Raw genomic sequence first — 18222 nt, forward strand, 5'->3', positions numbered from 1 at the left:
AAATATGAATTAAAAGATGCAAGACACACAGACTCTTGATGAAAGGAAGGCAGGACCTCAGAATAATGAAAAAAAATAAATAGGAGAAATGCATGCTAAAAAGGAATTGTTTTGCAGGTTGTTGAGTAGATGGCAGCTAAGAGAAGCTACTGTTTCAGCAGCAATGAAATGGCATTAAAGAGTAAACAGCATTAAATTCTCTTGCCAGCTTCAACTCATACGTCCTAACTCAGCTCAGGAACAACTTAATAGCACAAATGGCAACTTATTGGTAAGGGAGACAAGATACTTAATTTCTCTAGAAAAATATATTTCAGCACATGGTCTCTGAAAATAACTTGTGCATGGAAAAGAACATCCTCAAAGCGTAAGACAATGCAAAATAAACTGACCTTCCGCTACTGCTAAGAGCACAAGCTATTTCTTACTGCATGGGTAAGACTGGCGTGAAGCCAGTCTTACAGAGCAGAGAGGGGCAAGAGAGAAAAGGGCAACCCACGGGCAAGTTTGTGAGTGCTGGGACAATTCTGAGGGTGGCCGGCTGGAGTGAAAGATGCCAGTGGGGCTGTGCTTATGAGCTGCAAACTCTCCCATCCCTCAAGGTGTTTACAGAGCTCACGCACAGAAAGGCTCATGTGATGTTCTTTAAAAGAACGGCCTGAACTGCTAATGAAGGAAAGCTCCCGCAGAGATATCCCACCCCAGGAATGACCACCAGCTTCCTCCTCCAAGCGAAGCCCCCTCCAACACAGCAGCGACGGCCCTGGCTTCCTCCCCGCCCCCAGACCAGCAGCGGCCTCGCCATCTCCAGCCCCTTCCAGCAGAGCTCCCCTCCACTTCTGCCGCTCCGCACCGGCTCGCCGCCCGCAGCCCCAGCTGTCCCCCTTCTCCTCCTCCCCCGCACGCCGCAGCCCAGAGAGCTTTCCCGTTCCGCGGCGGCAGCGGGTATCTGGCACAGGCCGCGGCCGGGGCCCGGGGCAGCGGCGGACTGGAGCAGGCCGCCCGCCCGGCATTGTTTCTGCCCGCCGCCGCCCCAGGGCCGGGCCGGGCCGGGTCCCGCCATTGCCGCCGCGCACCGCCCGCGCGGCTCCGCCGGGCCTCGCCAGCCACTCACCCTGACAGCTCCGGCCCGGCTCCGCGGCGAGAGCGGGCGGGGAGCCGCGGGGCGGGCTGGGCCGGGCCGGGCCCCTCCCCGCCGGCGGGCGGGGCTCGGGGCGCCGCGGCCGCACCTGGGCGGGGAGCCGGCCCGCGCCGGGGCCAGACAAAGGCGGGCAGGGCAGTGCCGGGGCTACCGGCCCCGCCGCGTTGCCCCCACGGCAGCCCCTGGCACGTCACACCCCCCTTTCCCTCCCCCGCACCGGCGGTGGCGGGCTCTCCCCGGCCCTCCCGGCGGCTGCAGTACCTGCCCTGCGGCTCGGCTCCCCAGCGCGGCGGCCGGTGACCAGCACGGCCCGCCAGGCCTGCTGTTCTCATGAGTCACAGCCCTGAACTCCCCTCCCGTCAGAACAATAATTCTGGTGACAGAGGTAGCTGTTCGAGCATGGAGCAGATGTTATGCCAGGCCACCATCATCCAGCAATCCCTAACTGAAGAACGGAGCACTGCAAGGCCTGCTGCGAAGAACGAGAAACGCAGTACCTTCCACAAGAGGTACGAACAAATAGCCTGGCACCGCACTATCGTTGCATTCCATGTTCTGCTGTGAGATGTGTAATGACAGTGCTCCGGTGGAGCTGATTCATCAGCAATCTCTCCAGCACATCGCCTGACATTTTGAGATGCCTTTTCTACAGTGACAAGGGCAGCTGAAGAAGCTGGTATGGTGGAAACCAGGCATCAATAGCTTCCTCCTGAGAAAACCATTGAGCCATATGATGCAAGGCTGTGTTTCTTCAGACATCTTTTCAGCTAGCTGAAGAAAGAAGCCTCTTCTGGACACTGCAGCACCAGCCATGCTCCTCACTGAATAATCATCCAAGTTACTTGTTCAACCATCTCAACCTCCCCCACTACAACAGGGAGGCACAGACATGCACAACAGCTTCTGCTTTTCAATGTTTGACATTTGCAGCAACGGAGCTGTCATAGAGACAACCCCAAACAACACACAGTTGCTCAGGTTGAGAGACTCTTTATTCAAACAAGCCACAGCAACACTGCTCACTTCAAGGCAATGCTTAATTTAAACACAAGGGCATGAGGCTTTCCCATGTCACACTTTAGAACTCCACCCCTATAAGATGAACCACTGGAACAGTCTACAACAAAGCAGCAGCAACACCACCATATTAGTTTTAGATGATGATGTCTTGAAACCAAACATTCTGTTACAGATGCAAATGGCCTGGCAGAAACATCACAAACCATTTACATTAAATAGTTTACAAACAAGCAATAGAAGTTTATACATTTCTTCTAAAAAAACAGAAAAGGGCATCTGCCTGATACCATGGAACAGAGGAGATATAGGAAAGGGAAGAAAAGGGAACCAGATGATCACTGACCATGATTTTTAAAACCCTAATTAGGAGGTTTACAAATATTTACGTCTCTCAAGGGTCCTTCAAGTCATACATCCTACACAACAATATCTTCCAAATTAGACACTTGAGACTGAGAGACAGTTATGTCTACTTCACAAAATATTCAGAGCAGTTTCTAATTGTATGTACTGTTCAAGATGTTCATAAGAGATTTATAAAAAGAGGCAAACGGAGGTGTCACAGTTTGCTGGTGACACAATCAGGGTAGCAAGAAAAAAAAAAGATTGACTGAAAAAAACTTACAACATGCCAAGTGAATTTCAGCTGTACATTTATCACCTAGCACACACTGTGATGCACAACAGAGAAACAACTTTTAACATTACACTGTAAGTCAGGTTTTGTGAGCTGACTATGAAATGGAAACAAGACTTGACTGTTCTAATCGAAATGAGTGCGATATGATCAGCTCCACTGTCGCAGGCCAGGGCTGCAGAAGCACAGGCCCGAATTGCACAACTGGCCCGTATCAAGGAAAGGACAAGAACCAGTGTGGAGGTTAGTCCCACCAAATACCAGTCATATGCATCCTAGAATTAGCAACCATGTTCCATTACAACGCATTCATTTTTTATATTAGACTCTCAAATGAGAAGTCTCACGTCAGTACAGAAGTAAAGCACACTCACTAATTTCCCATGCTTCTGAAATCCAAGTTTAATTTATTTTTCTGCAGGTGTCACATAAATATATTTTTCCATAGCAGGTCCCCTAGTCAATGTTCCCAACTCTGTATTCTTGCTAATTACCTTCAAAACATCTACAACAATCTGTTTAGAACGAGTTCATTGTACTTGAAAGCCATTTTTTTTGTTGATTCTGCTTTGATATATCACCCTCTTGATGTAGCTTAAAAAGTTTAACCCTATTGCAAGTCTTGAAAACGGGATGGGAAGAAAAAAAAAAGTGTATCTATAAGTTTTACACAAGGGAAAGCTACCAAAACAGCAAAGCTGGGCCTGGCTGGGGCAAGAAAGTCAAACCAAATTCTTATTTTTCCACAATCAACTGATCTGCTATTGGATGCTGAAGAGTCAAAACTGTAAGGGCAACTTGCACCAAGTCATTCTTCTTTCTGGCTTAGCCCTATTGCAAAGTCTTAATAACAGATTTTTATTAGTAGCCTTTTAGAATGCTTCATTATTTGAGACTTTTAGCATTTAGAAATATGCATCTTTAAAGTTTCAAACTAGTAGATGTGTTCATTGAAAGTGTATAGCAATACTTTCTCTGATACATAAGTAATAAATAGGGAAGGTCTCCCATAGCTTGTAGCCAAACATCCTGACAACTACTCAACCCTTTCTCATCTGCAGATGGCAACTCTAACAGTACTGCAGTTTAGCAGTAGCACTGGAAGATGCAACACTAAATATGAAAAAATAAATCAGCAAAAAAAGGAAAACTGCAGCATAATTAGCTGATACACGAGGGACACAAATCAGAAAATTGTAATAGATGAGTTAGTGATTTGTTTTTAAAATTATTTTTGAACAAGGCTGAGGTCAGCTTTAGTGGCACAGAAGTTTCATTCTTCAGCCTCTGCTGTACAACACTTTGGATCTCTCACTGACAGAGATCCAATTTCAGGAGGAACACCCTGTAAAAGCCAACCTGAAAGCTACCAGAATCACAAGACTCTGACTCAGAAACAGAATAAAATATAAAGGGGCAGAGGGGAGACATTAGACCCATATTTCTGTCCAGACTCCTGTAGTCCCATACACTAGAGAAGATTCAATAAGAAGCACATCCAAGACTAACACCTGCACCCAACAACAGACCTGTAGAAACAGAGATGAGCTTATGCTTTTCACTTTAAAACTGAAATCACCTCAGGGAACATTTTCCCCAGGTCATTTTAGAGGGGAAACCAATCCTGCACGCAGTCTCCCGAAGCGCCCACTCAAGGCACAGAAGATGCCAGGCCTGTATTTCCACCGAGGGGCATTGGGAAGGGGCCGATCCCGACTCCTTCACCAGCCCCTCCGGCCCACACTGTCGGCCGCCGCCTAGGCAAGATCCCGGCAGCTCCCTACCGCGCCTAGGCCCACGGTGATGACACGCCGGGGACAACTGCAGCGAAGCAGCCTGAGGCGCGGCAGCCTACGGCCCCGCGCCCGCGCTCCGCGGCAGCCTCAGCGAGCGGCGCCGCACAGGCCGCAGCCTCCCGCCGTTAGCGGTCGCAGCGCGCGCCTCCCCCAGCCACGAGGGCGGCTCCAGACGAAGCCCAGGGCCCCCGGTTGTTCCCGTGGAGCGATGTCAACGCCGCTCGGGACCGCGTCGCCGCCCACTCCCCAGGTAAGGCGTGGGAGGCTCAGGCCCAGCGGCGGAGGAAGGCCCACCCCACCCTCCTGCGGGCCCGGGGAGCCGCGGTGGATGGAGAAAAGGGCCAGGTCCCCACTGGGGAAGGGACAACGACAGCGACTCTCACCTGGGAGCCGGCGGGTCGGGCGCGGCGAGTGTCCGGCCGCTCCTCGGCAGGGTTTGAAATCGCTAACACCGCCCGCACCTCCCAGTGTCCTCAGTGCCCATTGGCCGGTGCCGGCCCCACCCACGCCCGCACCCGCTGATTTTATTGGCCCGTTTGAATCCGGCAGCAGCTATGCGTGCTCCGCGCCCTTCGGAGGCGGCTGCTGGGCGCTGCCGGTGCCGCGGGGAGAGCGCCCCGGCACGGGGGTGGTGCCCGCCCGGCCCTGCGCCCTGGCACGCTCAGCTCGGGCACCACTGGAGCGCGCCAGGGGTGGAGGCCGCTGCGCCCGCCCGCACCGCGGTGCTGAGGGGAGACTCGGACCCTCGGCAGCCACCGCGGGCCCGGTGAGGGCGGGGGGCGCCGGCCTAAGGCAGCCGTGCTGGGCCGCAGAACCCGCCCCCTTTTCCCAAAGGGCTCAAGTAGCTCTGAGCTGAAGTTGATGGCAGTTTTGTTAGGATAAGGGGAGCAAAGGAGCAAGAAGGGAAAGGGGCTCCTGGCTGCCTTCAGCTTCCAGGAGCAGGTTGGGCTTTCTCTTCTTTAATATCTTTATTGTGAGTTTGCAAAGCAGTAACCGTGTGTTGTGACAGCTGTGTGTTATCCCTCCAGTTTCTTCACTTCAGCTAAAGTGAAGGAAAAATTCTTAGGGGTAATCACAATAGATGACAAGTGTGCCATCAACACAGCTGCAACTGCAATTAATCCTACAGTGCCACCTCTGCCCATAACACTGCAGCAGCATCGCTTTTTTTTTTTGCCTTTTTTTTTGCTTTTTTTTTTTTGCTTTTTTTTTTTTTTTTTTTTTTTTTTACTAAAGTTCAATGATTGTAGTTTTGTGTGCCCTCAGGGAAGCCACTTCAGGGAAGCCACTTTTGCACTACGCTTCCGTGGTGACATGAGCAGGAATAAAGCTGGTTTAAAAGGTTTTGGCAATTGTTTCATCATAAAGGGACAGAATGAGGTAAGAGATTAGCACTAGTACTGCAGTGTCAGTTATTACTGAATATTTCATTCACTATTTGGTCTTTCACACAATTTAAACTCTCATAAAAATGCAACAGAATCCTGAACAAAATCCCTTGCAGACAGAACAACAGCTCTTCTTCAGAGCTTTATTTACTACTGGGCAGAGGCTGGAGACCAGTACCGTCCTAATACTTACCAAAAAGACAAACATCCTTTTCTGCAGTTGTCATGCTAAAATGATAACAAAAGGGAAAAGAAGCAAGGTGGGGGCAGGGTGAGAGGTATTGTGTGTGTGTGCAGGAATTTGCACAAGTGTGTCAGTGTGGATATTTGGGCCTTGATTCAAAGCTGTAGTGGTAGAAGAAGTGTGTGTTGCAATCAAATTATCAAAAGAACTCAGACCCATTCCTACCTTCTTGCTCCTCTCAAATGAAGCAAAGTTGAGGTTCTGTGCAAACGAGTTTGGAACTCCTCTTTCAAAGGAGAGTCCAAATAACGTGTATGATTCACAAACAAAAGCCAGGCAGAGTGGTTAAGAAAAGCTAAATTTATATTAAATTATCATAAACCCCTAAAATACTGAACACAGTGGTTAAATAACTCCAGAAAGTCCAATGTCTCCAGTGAGTAACATTAAAACCATTACACAGGAACACACAGAAATCACTGACGTTAGCTCAGGACAGACAGGAGAGAGGTTTGCTTTTTACATAGTAAATCAGTGCGCAAGAGATCATCCTCCAGTGGCCCTTCTACATTCTTAACATCCTAAGTGCGAGGGTCTTTTCTTCCCCAAAATGGGGAACCGAGATGCACTCCCCAGGCAGCATCTCACTGGAGCTGTCTCTAGGAAAAAGAAACTAATTTCTGCCCACCTCACTAGTAGAGGAGAGGCCATAGGAAATTTTATTGCTCCTCTAATAATCATTTGAGGAACAAAGCAGAGAGCAGTTATGGATGGTTGTTAGGCTGGAGTGTGTAGGGTCTCTCCTAAGAAGCTGCAGAGAATATTTCTTGAAGTGGAGATCACAAGCACCATGAGTTGTTGTAAAGACTGACTGGGTTTTCTTTTCCATTCTGCACTTGCAACTCAGACAGCAATTATTTTGACAGGCTGACTGAACCTCAAGTGACATATCCAGGCAGATGTTTTCCTTCATCTCTATCGCACCTCAGGATGCTGGTGCACACTCATGCAGGCTCTATTGGGGAAGGCCCTCCCCTCCAAACCCAAAGAAACCCTGCTCTCCTAGAAGTCAGAGCCTTCCTCCCCTTATCCACTTACTCACTCCCAGCTCTGATGCCCCAGCCCTTACACATGGTTTCTGTTCCAATCTATTCTTCTGCCTACACTTCAGCCCTCTGGTGTTGCCCCTGCATGAGGCAGCTTAGACAGGCAAGGTCTGTCTCAGTGATACACACTCCCTTCTCAGTTCTGTCGAGTCCACACCTCAATCCAGAAGTGCATCTGCCCAATAAACCACAACGCTTCCCAGGCTGGAGTCAAATAAATAATTAAATAAAAATTTAATTTAAAAAAAAATCCTTTTGTGAGTAGGGAAGAGTCCCACATAAACACAGGGAAATGTCCAAGCCTTAGCTCCAGTTCATTTTCCACAGGAATATATACCAGTCAGCCCAATGGTGCAGTTACAGAGTTTCAAGCCACCTAGCCAGGTCAATGCTCCTTCCCCTCTCTGCAAAGCTACCTCTGCTGTAAAACACACAGGCAACCCACTGGAAACTATTGTGTTTTTCAGGGGTAGCAGGACTGTTAGTATATGAACAAGGTTAGAGCAGAGCAGGATGGATTTTCCTTTTTTTTTTTTTAACCAGCTGGAAAAATATTACACAGGAGATGCATCCTCCCCACACCCCCAGCATATGCTTTGCTCTCTTTACACCACAGGTGGGAATGTACTTGACCTCCTCCCAGGAGATAAAGAGGTTACAGAATTTGCCATGAGGGATTCTTCACTGGAAAGTTCTGCTTCCGAGTATGTGGCTTAGCACTTAATATTTTACTATGATAGTAACCATATGACTTGAGGTGTCAATGTAAATCTCATTTTTGAAGAAGCATCAAGAGATATTTTATCTTTTTTCCCTCCGAAACAAGAGATGACAAGAGAAGTCAAGAGAATATGAAAAGGTGGCAATAGCCTGTGGGAGCATGCAAGCCCCGGCTCCAGATGCTGCTGGGATGTAAATGCAAGGGTAGGATTACATCCCCCTCAGAGGGCAAAGGCCTTGGAGACCAGAGAACAACTGAGGCTCTTGCAGCTGATGGGAAAAAATGACTTGGCAAGGAGAGCTATTTAGTGGTAACAGAAACGCTCAAAGTGCAATTCTATTTGATAAACAACTCTCTTAAAATGGCCCTTACAGCTCCCTCATTATTGTCTCCTATCCTAGGTCAAATGGGCTCAGCCTGATAATAAAGAAGTTCCTAACTGTCAGCACTGAGCACTCTCCTGGGAAATACTTGACCTAGGAATTCTCACTTTTCCCTCATTACGGTAATCAAAGGTCCTAAAGGCCAAGAGAATTGGGGCCTTGCAGAATTTGGACTGGTGGGAACTTAGAAAATTTTCTTTTTTATTTTGTTTTATGTCAGTTATGCAACGACAAGTGTAGAATTTGGGTCTTGATGAGATCCATTTCCTCCCATTATCTCTGTAGAGCTAAGAGCTATACCAATCTCCTCTTTCCTCATGTACAGCACTCTGACTCCAGTACCCACAGGGAACAGCTCTGAAAGGGCCATTTGCTGACTCTTGTTTTTGCAGAGCAGAAACATGTTTTAACAGGAAAGGGGAGAACAGGAGCAGTGTCCACTGCCAGCAACAGACACAGCGCTCCAATCTGAGCATTCCTTACAGTTTTTACTAGCAGATGGGAAAGCAAGCAGTGATGCTGTCATGAAACGAGTCACGGCAACTGTGGTTACTCACTTTGTGCCTTTAAAAGGTGACCTGATGCTGTGCCAGGGTCCCCTTGAGCCCCAAAGTATACCCCATCTATTCCAAGACCTCTCTCAAGCCAGAGATCACTCAACACAAAGCCTCAAAGAGTGCTGCTAGTGCTGGCATGACTAGGGGAACTTCTGTGACCAGGAGATAGTGATGAGGCAGCTCTGCTCTCTTCATGGGCATCGATCATGACCTGGATGGCACAGGACTTGGCGGTTGCCAGAGAACACAGAATCTGAACCAGATTCAGGCCAGAGGAGTCACTGCAAAAGTTAATGTGGCAGCTTCCAGGAAAAGGGAACATATAAATAAACCACAGACAGTGAAAATGAGCCAAAAGGGTTCCAACCCACCCATCTTCCCTCTCCAACCACAACAGCACAGCTGCCCAGGCTCCTTGCTAAAAGGCAAACACAGTCTCTGGCCCCTCGCAAGAGAGGCTGGTCTCTGTGCCCTTCCTTGCCTAGCAGGCAGAGTCTTGTCTTTTGTGCAGAGCAGAGGCGAGGGAGGGTACGAGCATTTCCAAAGTCACGCGTGCTTTAGACCTCGCTCTCCGTGGAGGGCTTGCGTTGGTGTTTCCAGCCTGTGTCTGGGAGTGAGCCACGCCGTTCAGGAGTGGCTGCTGCTGTGTTAACACTGCTGCATTCAGACTGTTCTTCCTGTAGCAGCTGCTCAGTTTCGGTGTCATCCAGTGAACCAGAACTTGCCTGGATAGAAACCGTGTCTGTCTTCATGCAGACGTGGTCCCGGAGGATCCCTCCTCGGGAGCTCCGAATCTGCTTAAGGTCATCCCACTCGGAATCGTCACTGGATAAAAGGCATATCCCCTCCACAATCTTGATCTTTTCCTTGGTGTAGCTGTGGTCAGGACCAGCCTAGGAAGCAGACAGATGAATGAAAAACCTAATACATCTATGGAAAAATATGGCAAAGAACAAAGCAGAGCTGAAATGTAGACAGTGAAGCAGACAAAAGGCTGGACCTCCATGGAAATGGCCACTGGCTTTGACTGTCACAATGGCAGAACCCATTCTAAGTTTCCCTTCAATTCTTTACCACCCGAGATAAATCTTCCCTGCAAGAGCTATCATTACAAACTCTAAGAGCCTTCAAATTATGGAAAGGGAATGAGGATGAGCTGGCTCTTTTACTTCAACTATATGTATTCCCTGACAGTAGGAAATAAGAATGACACTGAGTCTAAGAAGGAAGGGGGAAAAAAAAAAGGGAGGGGGGAAGCAGGAACAGCCAGCAGACTTCATGGTAAAAGGAGGCAGAGAATCAATTCTAGGTCTGCAGTATCTTTACATCTGAGTCATTCTAGATTGATCTCTCAGGAAAGCACAGCTGGAATACTATTGTTGAGTCCAAGTCTCCCAGTGCCACAGGGGAAGGAGATTATAGGGAAACAGTGGGAATGATCAGAGGCTAAAGGGACCACACTGAGATTAAAGCAGTGAATTCTGTCTAACTTGGACCACTGACAACATTAGAACATGTGATCTATCCCTGATGAGAAAGTGGAGGGGGTGGGGAAATATACATCTGGGTATATCTAAGAGCAGCAGAATTAAGGGAAAGTGGAAAGTATTTAGATTCTCAGATAAATAATCCTGGCTTATCCTTAGTAGATGAGGCTAAAATGGCAGGGAAGTTTGGGAAATCTATTAGACAGTACCTTTGGAAGACAAAGCCTGGGAAAGCTCTCCTCTGTGTAAGTCTTGCTGTGATCCCTGCTAGATGAACTAAGTGATCTAACAGATTATCTTTTTCAAATCTCACATACAGAGTATGAGTAGCCAAAGCATCTGCCATGGAGAACTACCTATACTTTCTTGACAGACAGCAGAGCTGGTTTAAGGACATAAAAGCAGGGGAAAAAAACCAAGAACAATTAGTATGGGACAGTGCTTGAGCCACACAACAGAGCTTGAGTGAGGGAGGCAGGATCAAACACATACATAGAGTAGTGATACCTGACGTGAGGATGTGGACGGAAATCAGAAGAGGGAAGATGAGAAGCTATCTGAGTGATAAGAAAGCTTCTGAGGAGAAAACAGAGGAGAAACTAAGTGCTGCAAGATACCATATTAAACCCTCTCCATCCTGTGGCACACAGGGCAGACCTCTGCAGGGCCTTTAAAATGCTCCATTTAATAAGGGCTCTGGTTCTCTCCCTGTCCCACCCCTTCCAGGCAGTGCCCAGCCAGAAGCCACATCGTTGTTATGGAACCCCTTCTGGCTGCCTGGTTCCCCAGTGACTGTCCAATGCCGTCTTGGTGCAACAGTCACTAACTGGGACTGTGTCCAGGGAAGACAACTCCCTTTGACTCCTGTACTTCAAGGCCCAGCACCCAGTACAAATAAAATACAAGACACAGTGTGAGTGAGGGAGAAGCCGAGAGCTAAAGACAGATCTAATTCGCTACAGCTCACTCAGGAAGAAGTGCTGCTGGTTGATTTCCGTAAGAGTCTGAGCAATTCACTGAAGCTGTCCTCCTGTCCTAGAGGTAAATGCTGACATTTTCACATTTTCACATACTAAGGCCTGTAACACTCAACAGCAGCTTGAGCTGGGCTCCCATGCCCTTAGTAGCAGCTCTTACCTCTTTCTTATAGCACAACTGGTTGTACATGGTTGGTTTGGGAATTGCTTCAATCTTCACCTCCTGGGTAGACGTTCGATATGAGGGATTACTGTAGGTCAGGTTCCCCAAGCCAGGGTCTGTGAACTTGGACTTATTATGCCTAGAGGGAAACAGCTGTCAGAAAAGACGTAGATCCCTGCTACCAGGAGAGAAATTTCCTGAGTGCTCAGCAAGTGGAAATCTCCAACAATCTTCACTGTCCCTCAGAGAAGGAGAATGCAGACTTCACCTGTCTCTTCGGCTACCAGTGCATTCACCATCTACCAGTACCGCAAGGTACTGCCATGTCAGCACAGAAGCTATACTGGCAGTAACTGGTGAAGCTTTCTGGCAGAAAGCACGTGAGCTCACACATATACCGAGATATGAATTATCTCACATCCCCGTCCACAACTTATAAGCTCCCTGCAGGAAATTCAGCCAATAAGGCTTGAAATAATAGTTGCACTTCAAAGGCACAAGACTCAAACTTTGCAAATAAAATCATCAAACACTGCTTCTACTTGAGAACAAAGGAATTGTAAATGACGACAAAGAAAGACAAGTGCTTTCAGAAACTTTCTTCTCTTACAACCCTAGATTTTACTATTGGCCAGGAGAGGGCGAAAAGGATCACTTACCTATATACAACTAAAGCAGCAATAAGCAGCAAAATAAACAAGATGCTGAGAAGACCTCCAATAATGTAGCTGACATGCAGTCCTTCTCCTGAAAGTGAAGAGCAAGGGTAATTTATGCACTCTCCTTAACTTCCACGGGGTAATACTGACCTCACTGTAACACCTAATACACCTTACAGAAGTATGTAAAATAAAATGTCAGCACACCAAGGTTTAGCAGAGGGTTTTGTTTGGCTTCATATGAAACCAAAAATATGACATATGTAACCCTTTGTCCCACCCAGGCCCCAGAAAACTGAGAAGCATTAGGATCTTAGCAATGGGGTTAGATGAGTTAGACCCCCTTGCTGACAGGTTCTTCCTGCAATGGGTAGCAATTACCCTAGTCAACCATCCTCAAGACAAAGGGGATGGTGAAGAAGAGTATCGTTAATGGAAAGAGCCCAATAAATGCGGTATGGAATGAAAGAAAACAGAACTATTCTTCAGACCAAAGTGTCATTTGGAGAAGTCCCCATATAGGCTAAACGAACATGTATGACTAATGTTCATCCTTAGACACTCTGCTCTGCTCAGACAGCATTTGAGTAATTCAAGTCTGAGATTCAGAAGTTTGAGTTTCATACACTATCGACTGGAAATGCCCTGGACATATCTGGAGCAACAACCCTGGAGGAGAAAAGTTAAAGAAAAGGAACTCACCCATGGTTGCTAACACTGCCTCATTGGCATGGGTACACAAGCCTCGCCTAGCATCTTTGTCCGAGCAGCTGAATGACAGGACAGTTAGTTACTCAAAGCAGTATCAACAGTGTCAAAGGTATCAAAAGACATGATGGGACAGGCTAGTACTGATATCCCTTCCATTTCCAGTTCAACAACAGAAGACTTGCCTTATCTTCTTCAATATCCTTCTGTATCCAGAGGAGCGCAGATCATATACATATATATAGGGGAGTGTGAGTGTTTATAATATATATAAAGTATAGGTCTGCAACATCTTTATATCTGATGCATTCTAGATTCACCTCTCGGGTACACAGGTGCATACATATATCTAGCTATCAGAACACAAATTTCAGCATCAGTGCTGAAGGAGGAAATCAGAACATCCTAGAATGAGCAAACATCTTCCTGTCCAACACATCATACTCAACAAAGTGAAAGTTTTGCCTTGTAAATAACCTAGCCATATATTTAAGAACATATGGGGTTGTTGTGTTTTGTTTGTTTTCATTGTTGTTTTTGCTGGGTAGCAGAAATAGCAGGCTGCAGGGAATTAGCACAAAAAAGTCTCTTAACTACTTGCACTGTAACTTAAATGTTTGAGCTGCAACAGTTCTGTTCTATACCAAACAAGCTCTCTCTTTGTAGCCAGGGCAGAGCCACTTCTGCAGATGTCTGGGTCATGTCTGAGATGTCTCAGTGAATAAAAGCAACACACTCTCCTCTCCTTCTCTCAGAAATAAGTTCTCAAAATTAGGACTTCAGAAATCAATCAAATTAATGATATGGTCTCAGGAGGGTTTTAACATTTAAGCACAGTCAGCCTATACACACTTTTCAATAGGACAGAAAGATGTCTGTTGAGCTGTTGAGAGATGCAGTGTTCTGCATTCTTTGTCAAAATGGTTTTCCCCATTATGTACATGAATTCTGGAGCTGGAATTGCCTCTTTTGGCTAGGAAGAGGCACACTTGGATGATGACAACCAGATGGGGCCTACATGTTGCACCTTGCACAAGCTGGGACTTTCACATCCCAATTCCAAGAGAACATGAGCACTTACTTTCCTTGCACTGCTTCCAGGGATGTGAGAGGTTTGGTTGTTGAGGTTCCTACTCTGCCAGGTGGTGTCTGACTTCTCTCACTTGCACTGGTGGGTTCAGGACGAGGGGGCACCACACCAGGAACTAGAGCAACAGAGAAAAATAAGTAGGACCCCAAATTTGTGGGACAGATGAACAAGTCTGATAAGCTATAGAGAGTTTCCAAAATGGCCCATATGAGCAGCTTTCCCATCTCAAACCCAGTCTGCCAGCAAATAAGACAGAAGAAGGCTCTGTTGCTCACAACTGCCTTACTTCCAGTATATGACTCTGCATAAGTTTTTATACACTGAAGAGCTTTAGATGCTCTGGTTGTCCCAGCCATTGCATAAGCAGTGGCAGTGGCTCACTTATGGAAGCTACTACCCTAGTGACACTAAGTAAACTCACTAGTAGAACAGGGCCGCCCATCTGGTTCATCCGGACATGCGCAGACAAAGTCAGAAGCCCTGGCAAAGCAGAGGTGAGTGCAGCCTCCATTGTTCACTCCGCAAGCATTAGTACCTGGAAGGAACAAGCAAGTTGATAGAGATGTTGTAGATAACCAGGTAGGAGCTCAGAGCAACAACTTTTCTTCCAGCTCAGCCAGAGACACTTCCTAGAACTCCAGCACATGCCCTTCATCTAACTGCTAAGAAAGTGATGACAATAGCCAGACACTGGTAGGATTAGAGCAATCTTGAAAGGAAGGCACTGGAAATCATCAGACAGGAGGCTAGTCAACACAGCTCAACAGATTTTTTAAAAAAAAAAAAAAAAAAAGCTCACATTCTTCTGATTTAACACAATGTCAAATGAACACCACAGGGAGTGATGTTTGCTACTCGAAGCTGTAACAGAACACCATTAAGATCTATTTAACTGAATCGTCACAGGCAGACAAGGAATGTGCCAAGGGAAGGTACATTAACAATCTGAGTACAAGAAAGGGTGCCAATCTTGCTTGACATCTACAGTAGCACAGTGGTTCCAGAGTGCTTTTTGTCTCCAGTTAGCATTTGCCTGAATCAGGGTCCTCCTATTTACCTGTCTGTCTCTGAGGTGAAACCACAATGATATCCATCAGTCCCTCAACGTTGGCTAGGACTGTCTCTTTGTTCCGCCCAGAGTATTTGTCCACTCTCTGGATAGATTTGGTTTGCCAGTCAGTCCAGTATATCCATCTATCCTGCTGCTCAAGGACCCAGCAAAGAAAAAGCACAGCCATTAGCATGTTTAGCCATGTAGACGCAGGATACCCATAAAACACATCCCCAGTGGCAGAAGGCCCCAAACAAAGGCCTTTTCAACCCCCTCCCCTCTTGTCATAAAGCAGATTACTGTCTACACCCCATGAGAGTTCAGATAAACTTTCTTCACTAGCTCCACAGAAGAGTTAAGTACTATCCCCTCAGCCATCTTTGTTTCCCCAGACTATAAGATTTCCCTGTCCCGAGGCTGCACTGTCCAACTCATCAGCATGTCAGGGAGAATGATGGCAGCAGGAAAATCTTCTTACCTGCGTCAGAGCAAAGGGATGTGACACCTGGCTGACCAACACTTGCCGCAGCTTCCCATTGAGATCACAACTCTCTATGCGATCAAGATGTGCATCCACCCAGTAAATTCTGGAGGAACAGGGAAAGATGTGTGCTTCCATCTATACAATCTCTCCTTTCTAATAATTTGCTAGCCAAGATGGATCAGAGAGAGAAAAAAAAAACCACCCCCAAACCCCACAACCCTACTCCAATAAACCAAGCTAAGAAGACATAAAAAATAATTACATCCCTTAACCCTAGGCAAGTATAAGAAAATCTTTCACTGACCTCCTGGTGTCATAATCCAAAGTCAATCCATTTGGCCATCCTAGGTCAGTGTTAATCAGGATTTTACGTTCAGAGCCATCCAAGTTTGCCCGTTCAATTTTAGCAATGTGACCCCAATCTGTCCAGAAGAGGTATCTGAAGAGATAAAAGGCAAGTGTAAGAAGAAAAGGACGTTTTGTTTAGCTTTAGTTATGAATTTAACTGCCAGATTCTTCAAGTTCACAAAAGATCATGTGGTCTGCAGCTTGCTTCTCCCAGTTATCTGCCCAACCTTCAAATCCACTGTCTGCCTGATTACGTTTGTCATTCAGAGTCAGCCCCTTGCTTGTACCTGCAGACTCACACGGCACATCTCTTCTTCCTCCCACAAACCTCCTCTTCCAATATGCCTCTGCACAGCCCTTCTCCCAGCCCCACCAATACCTCGTACTTACCCCTTCTTGGGAAAGACAGTAATGGCTCGGGGCTCATCCAGGCTGTTGTTGATCAGCACTTTCCTGCAGCTTCCATCCAGTCTAGCTACCTCTATGGTGTTGCGCCCTGTGTCTGTCCAGTAGAGGTTCCTGGCAACCCAGTCTACTGCCAGGCCATCTGTGGTCTTCAGACCCTGACCAATGACAGTTTCCATGTTGCTGCCATTCAGATCAGACCGCCTGGGTGGAAATCAATGACAAACGGCAGTGAGGGACAGGTAGCTTCCAGAAAGCCTTCACACACCCCCGTCAACCACCATAATGCTACCTCCCTAATACCTTTTTCTCTACACTCTCCAGCAGGCTAAACACACCGTCAGCATTTAGTTCAGCAATACACATGACGCTGTGTACCAAAGATAAGGTGTAAGTAGCAGTGTATTGCCAGCATCTCAGTCTCCCCAGCTTAGCAGCACACTCCCCAGCTCACCACGGCACAACCAGCACAAGTAGCTGGATTACCTGGGCACTGGCCAAGCAGATGACTGGCACCCACCTGATGACATCAAGAAATACATCTGTGTAGTAAATCTTGCCATCCACACTATCATAGTCCAGAGAAATGACGTTGTTCAGCTCAGGGACAGGTATGTGCACATCTGTGTGGTCACTGGTGTCCAATGAGATACGACGGATGGAAGCACGGCTAGAGAAGAGTAGGTAGGTTTCTGGAGAAGAGTCGCATGTCTGCTCGTCTCTCTTCAGCTGGATGCCAGTGGGGCAGGCACAGGAGAAGCCAGTGGGGTGAGGCAAGCAAAGGTGGGAGCAGCCACCATTACGAAATCCACATTTATTGAAACCTTTAGAAATAGGGAAACCATCAATGAAGGATCAGTGTGGTCCCAACAGAACAAAGCTTTATTTTAAAGGCTACACACATGCACAACTTTCTAGCAGCTGAGTTCATCCTCACCATCCCAGCCCTGCCGGGAATCTACAGCCTTTCATACAGAGACTGCCTCCCTGCCATCCAGGATTTGTAGTGGGTGCATGGTTGGGCATGGAGAACAGCAAGGCACAGATAGAAGAGGGATCGTTAAGAGCAAAATCTTGACCTGCATTCCTTGCTTATCATAATTTTCCCATAGAAAAAGGAACAGCCAAATGCTGATAGATACACACAACTGCAGTTTAGCTTTATTATTGTTGCAAATGGTAATGCTGACAGAAAGATCCAACCCTGTGGGGAAGCAGCGTGACAATGCACCAGAGGCCAGGCTTACAAAGAAGCTTCTGTTTCAACTTAGCTGCACACAGTGGCAAGTAAACAAAAGCATCAGAGAAGCCTGCTGAAAGTGCCTGACATATTAGGGTCATAATTTTTTTTTTTATAATTGTAAAAAAAAAACCAAAAAACAAAACAAAAAAAAAACACCTACACAAAAACACAACAAAAAAAATTCCCAAAAAACGCAACCCCAGACAGCTACAGTTTTGGTTAGCTTTAAGTTATATTGTGAAGCTGTACTGTCAACACTGATGTTATGCTGTTAGTAGCCACAGGAGAAGCAGCACAGAGTTTTCTGCAGAAGTACATACTGGGGAAATTCCACCAAAACATAGCACAGCACAACAAACTCCCGCTGAAGAGCAAGGAGGCAAGATGGGGTAGTATAGCATCCACAGAGAATAACATAAGGAATCTGACTCTGGCACAGAATTGTTGGAGAGCATGATATATTAAAAACAACTAAAGAAGCAGAGATTTTGTAGAGGAAGTGGCAGACAGGAAGACAAGGCCTGCAATGATTGGTGAAAAAAGTAACTAGAACTTGAAATAAGGTTCCAGCAACTAGCTTAAGAGGAATTAGTGCCAATGCCAGTAGACTCTGGTGGAGCCTAATTGGGCATGACTCATTCAGTCCTCCTAAGAAAGTGGCTCTGTTGTGTATG

General features: G+C 46.9%; 1 protein-coding gene across 1 annotated transcript in view; it reads right to left on the reverse strand.

The window, feature by feature from the left end:
* Positions 1–9490: 9490 nt before the first annotated feature.
* The window catches only part of LRP4 (LDL receptor related protein 4), a gene marked incomplete at both ends in the record, with an annotated part of 81826 nt that continues 73094 nt past the window's right edge, over positions 9491–18222 (reverse strand). The window contains 11 exons of the mRNA XM_080344929.1: positions 9491–9826; positions 11558–11699; positions 12220–12307; positions 12922–12989; positions 14009–14132; positions 14439–14552; positions 15075–15219; positions 15547–15655; positions 15857–15991; positions 16291–16509; positions 16826–17129. Coding sequence (XP_080201055.1) covers positions 9491–9826; positions 11558–11699; positions 12220–12307; positions 12922–12989; positions 14009–14132; positions 14439–14552; positions 15075–15219; positions 15547–15655; positions 15857–15991; positions 16291–16509; positions 16826–17129 — 1784 coding nt within the window. The remainder of the gene's footprint in view (positions 9827–11557; positions 11700–12219; positions 12308–12921; positions 12990–14008; positions 14133–14438; positions 14553–15074; positions 15220–15546; positions 15656–15856; positions 15992–16290; positions 16510–16825; positions 17130–18222) is intronic.

The sequence above is a fragment of the Nesoenas mayeri genome, assembly GCF_963082525.1.
Source record: "Nesoenas mayeri genome assembly, chromosome: 5".
NCBI lineage: Eukaryota > Metazoa > Chordata > Aves > Columbiformes > Columbidae > Nesoenas > Nesoenas mayeri.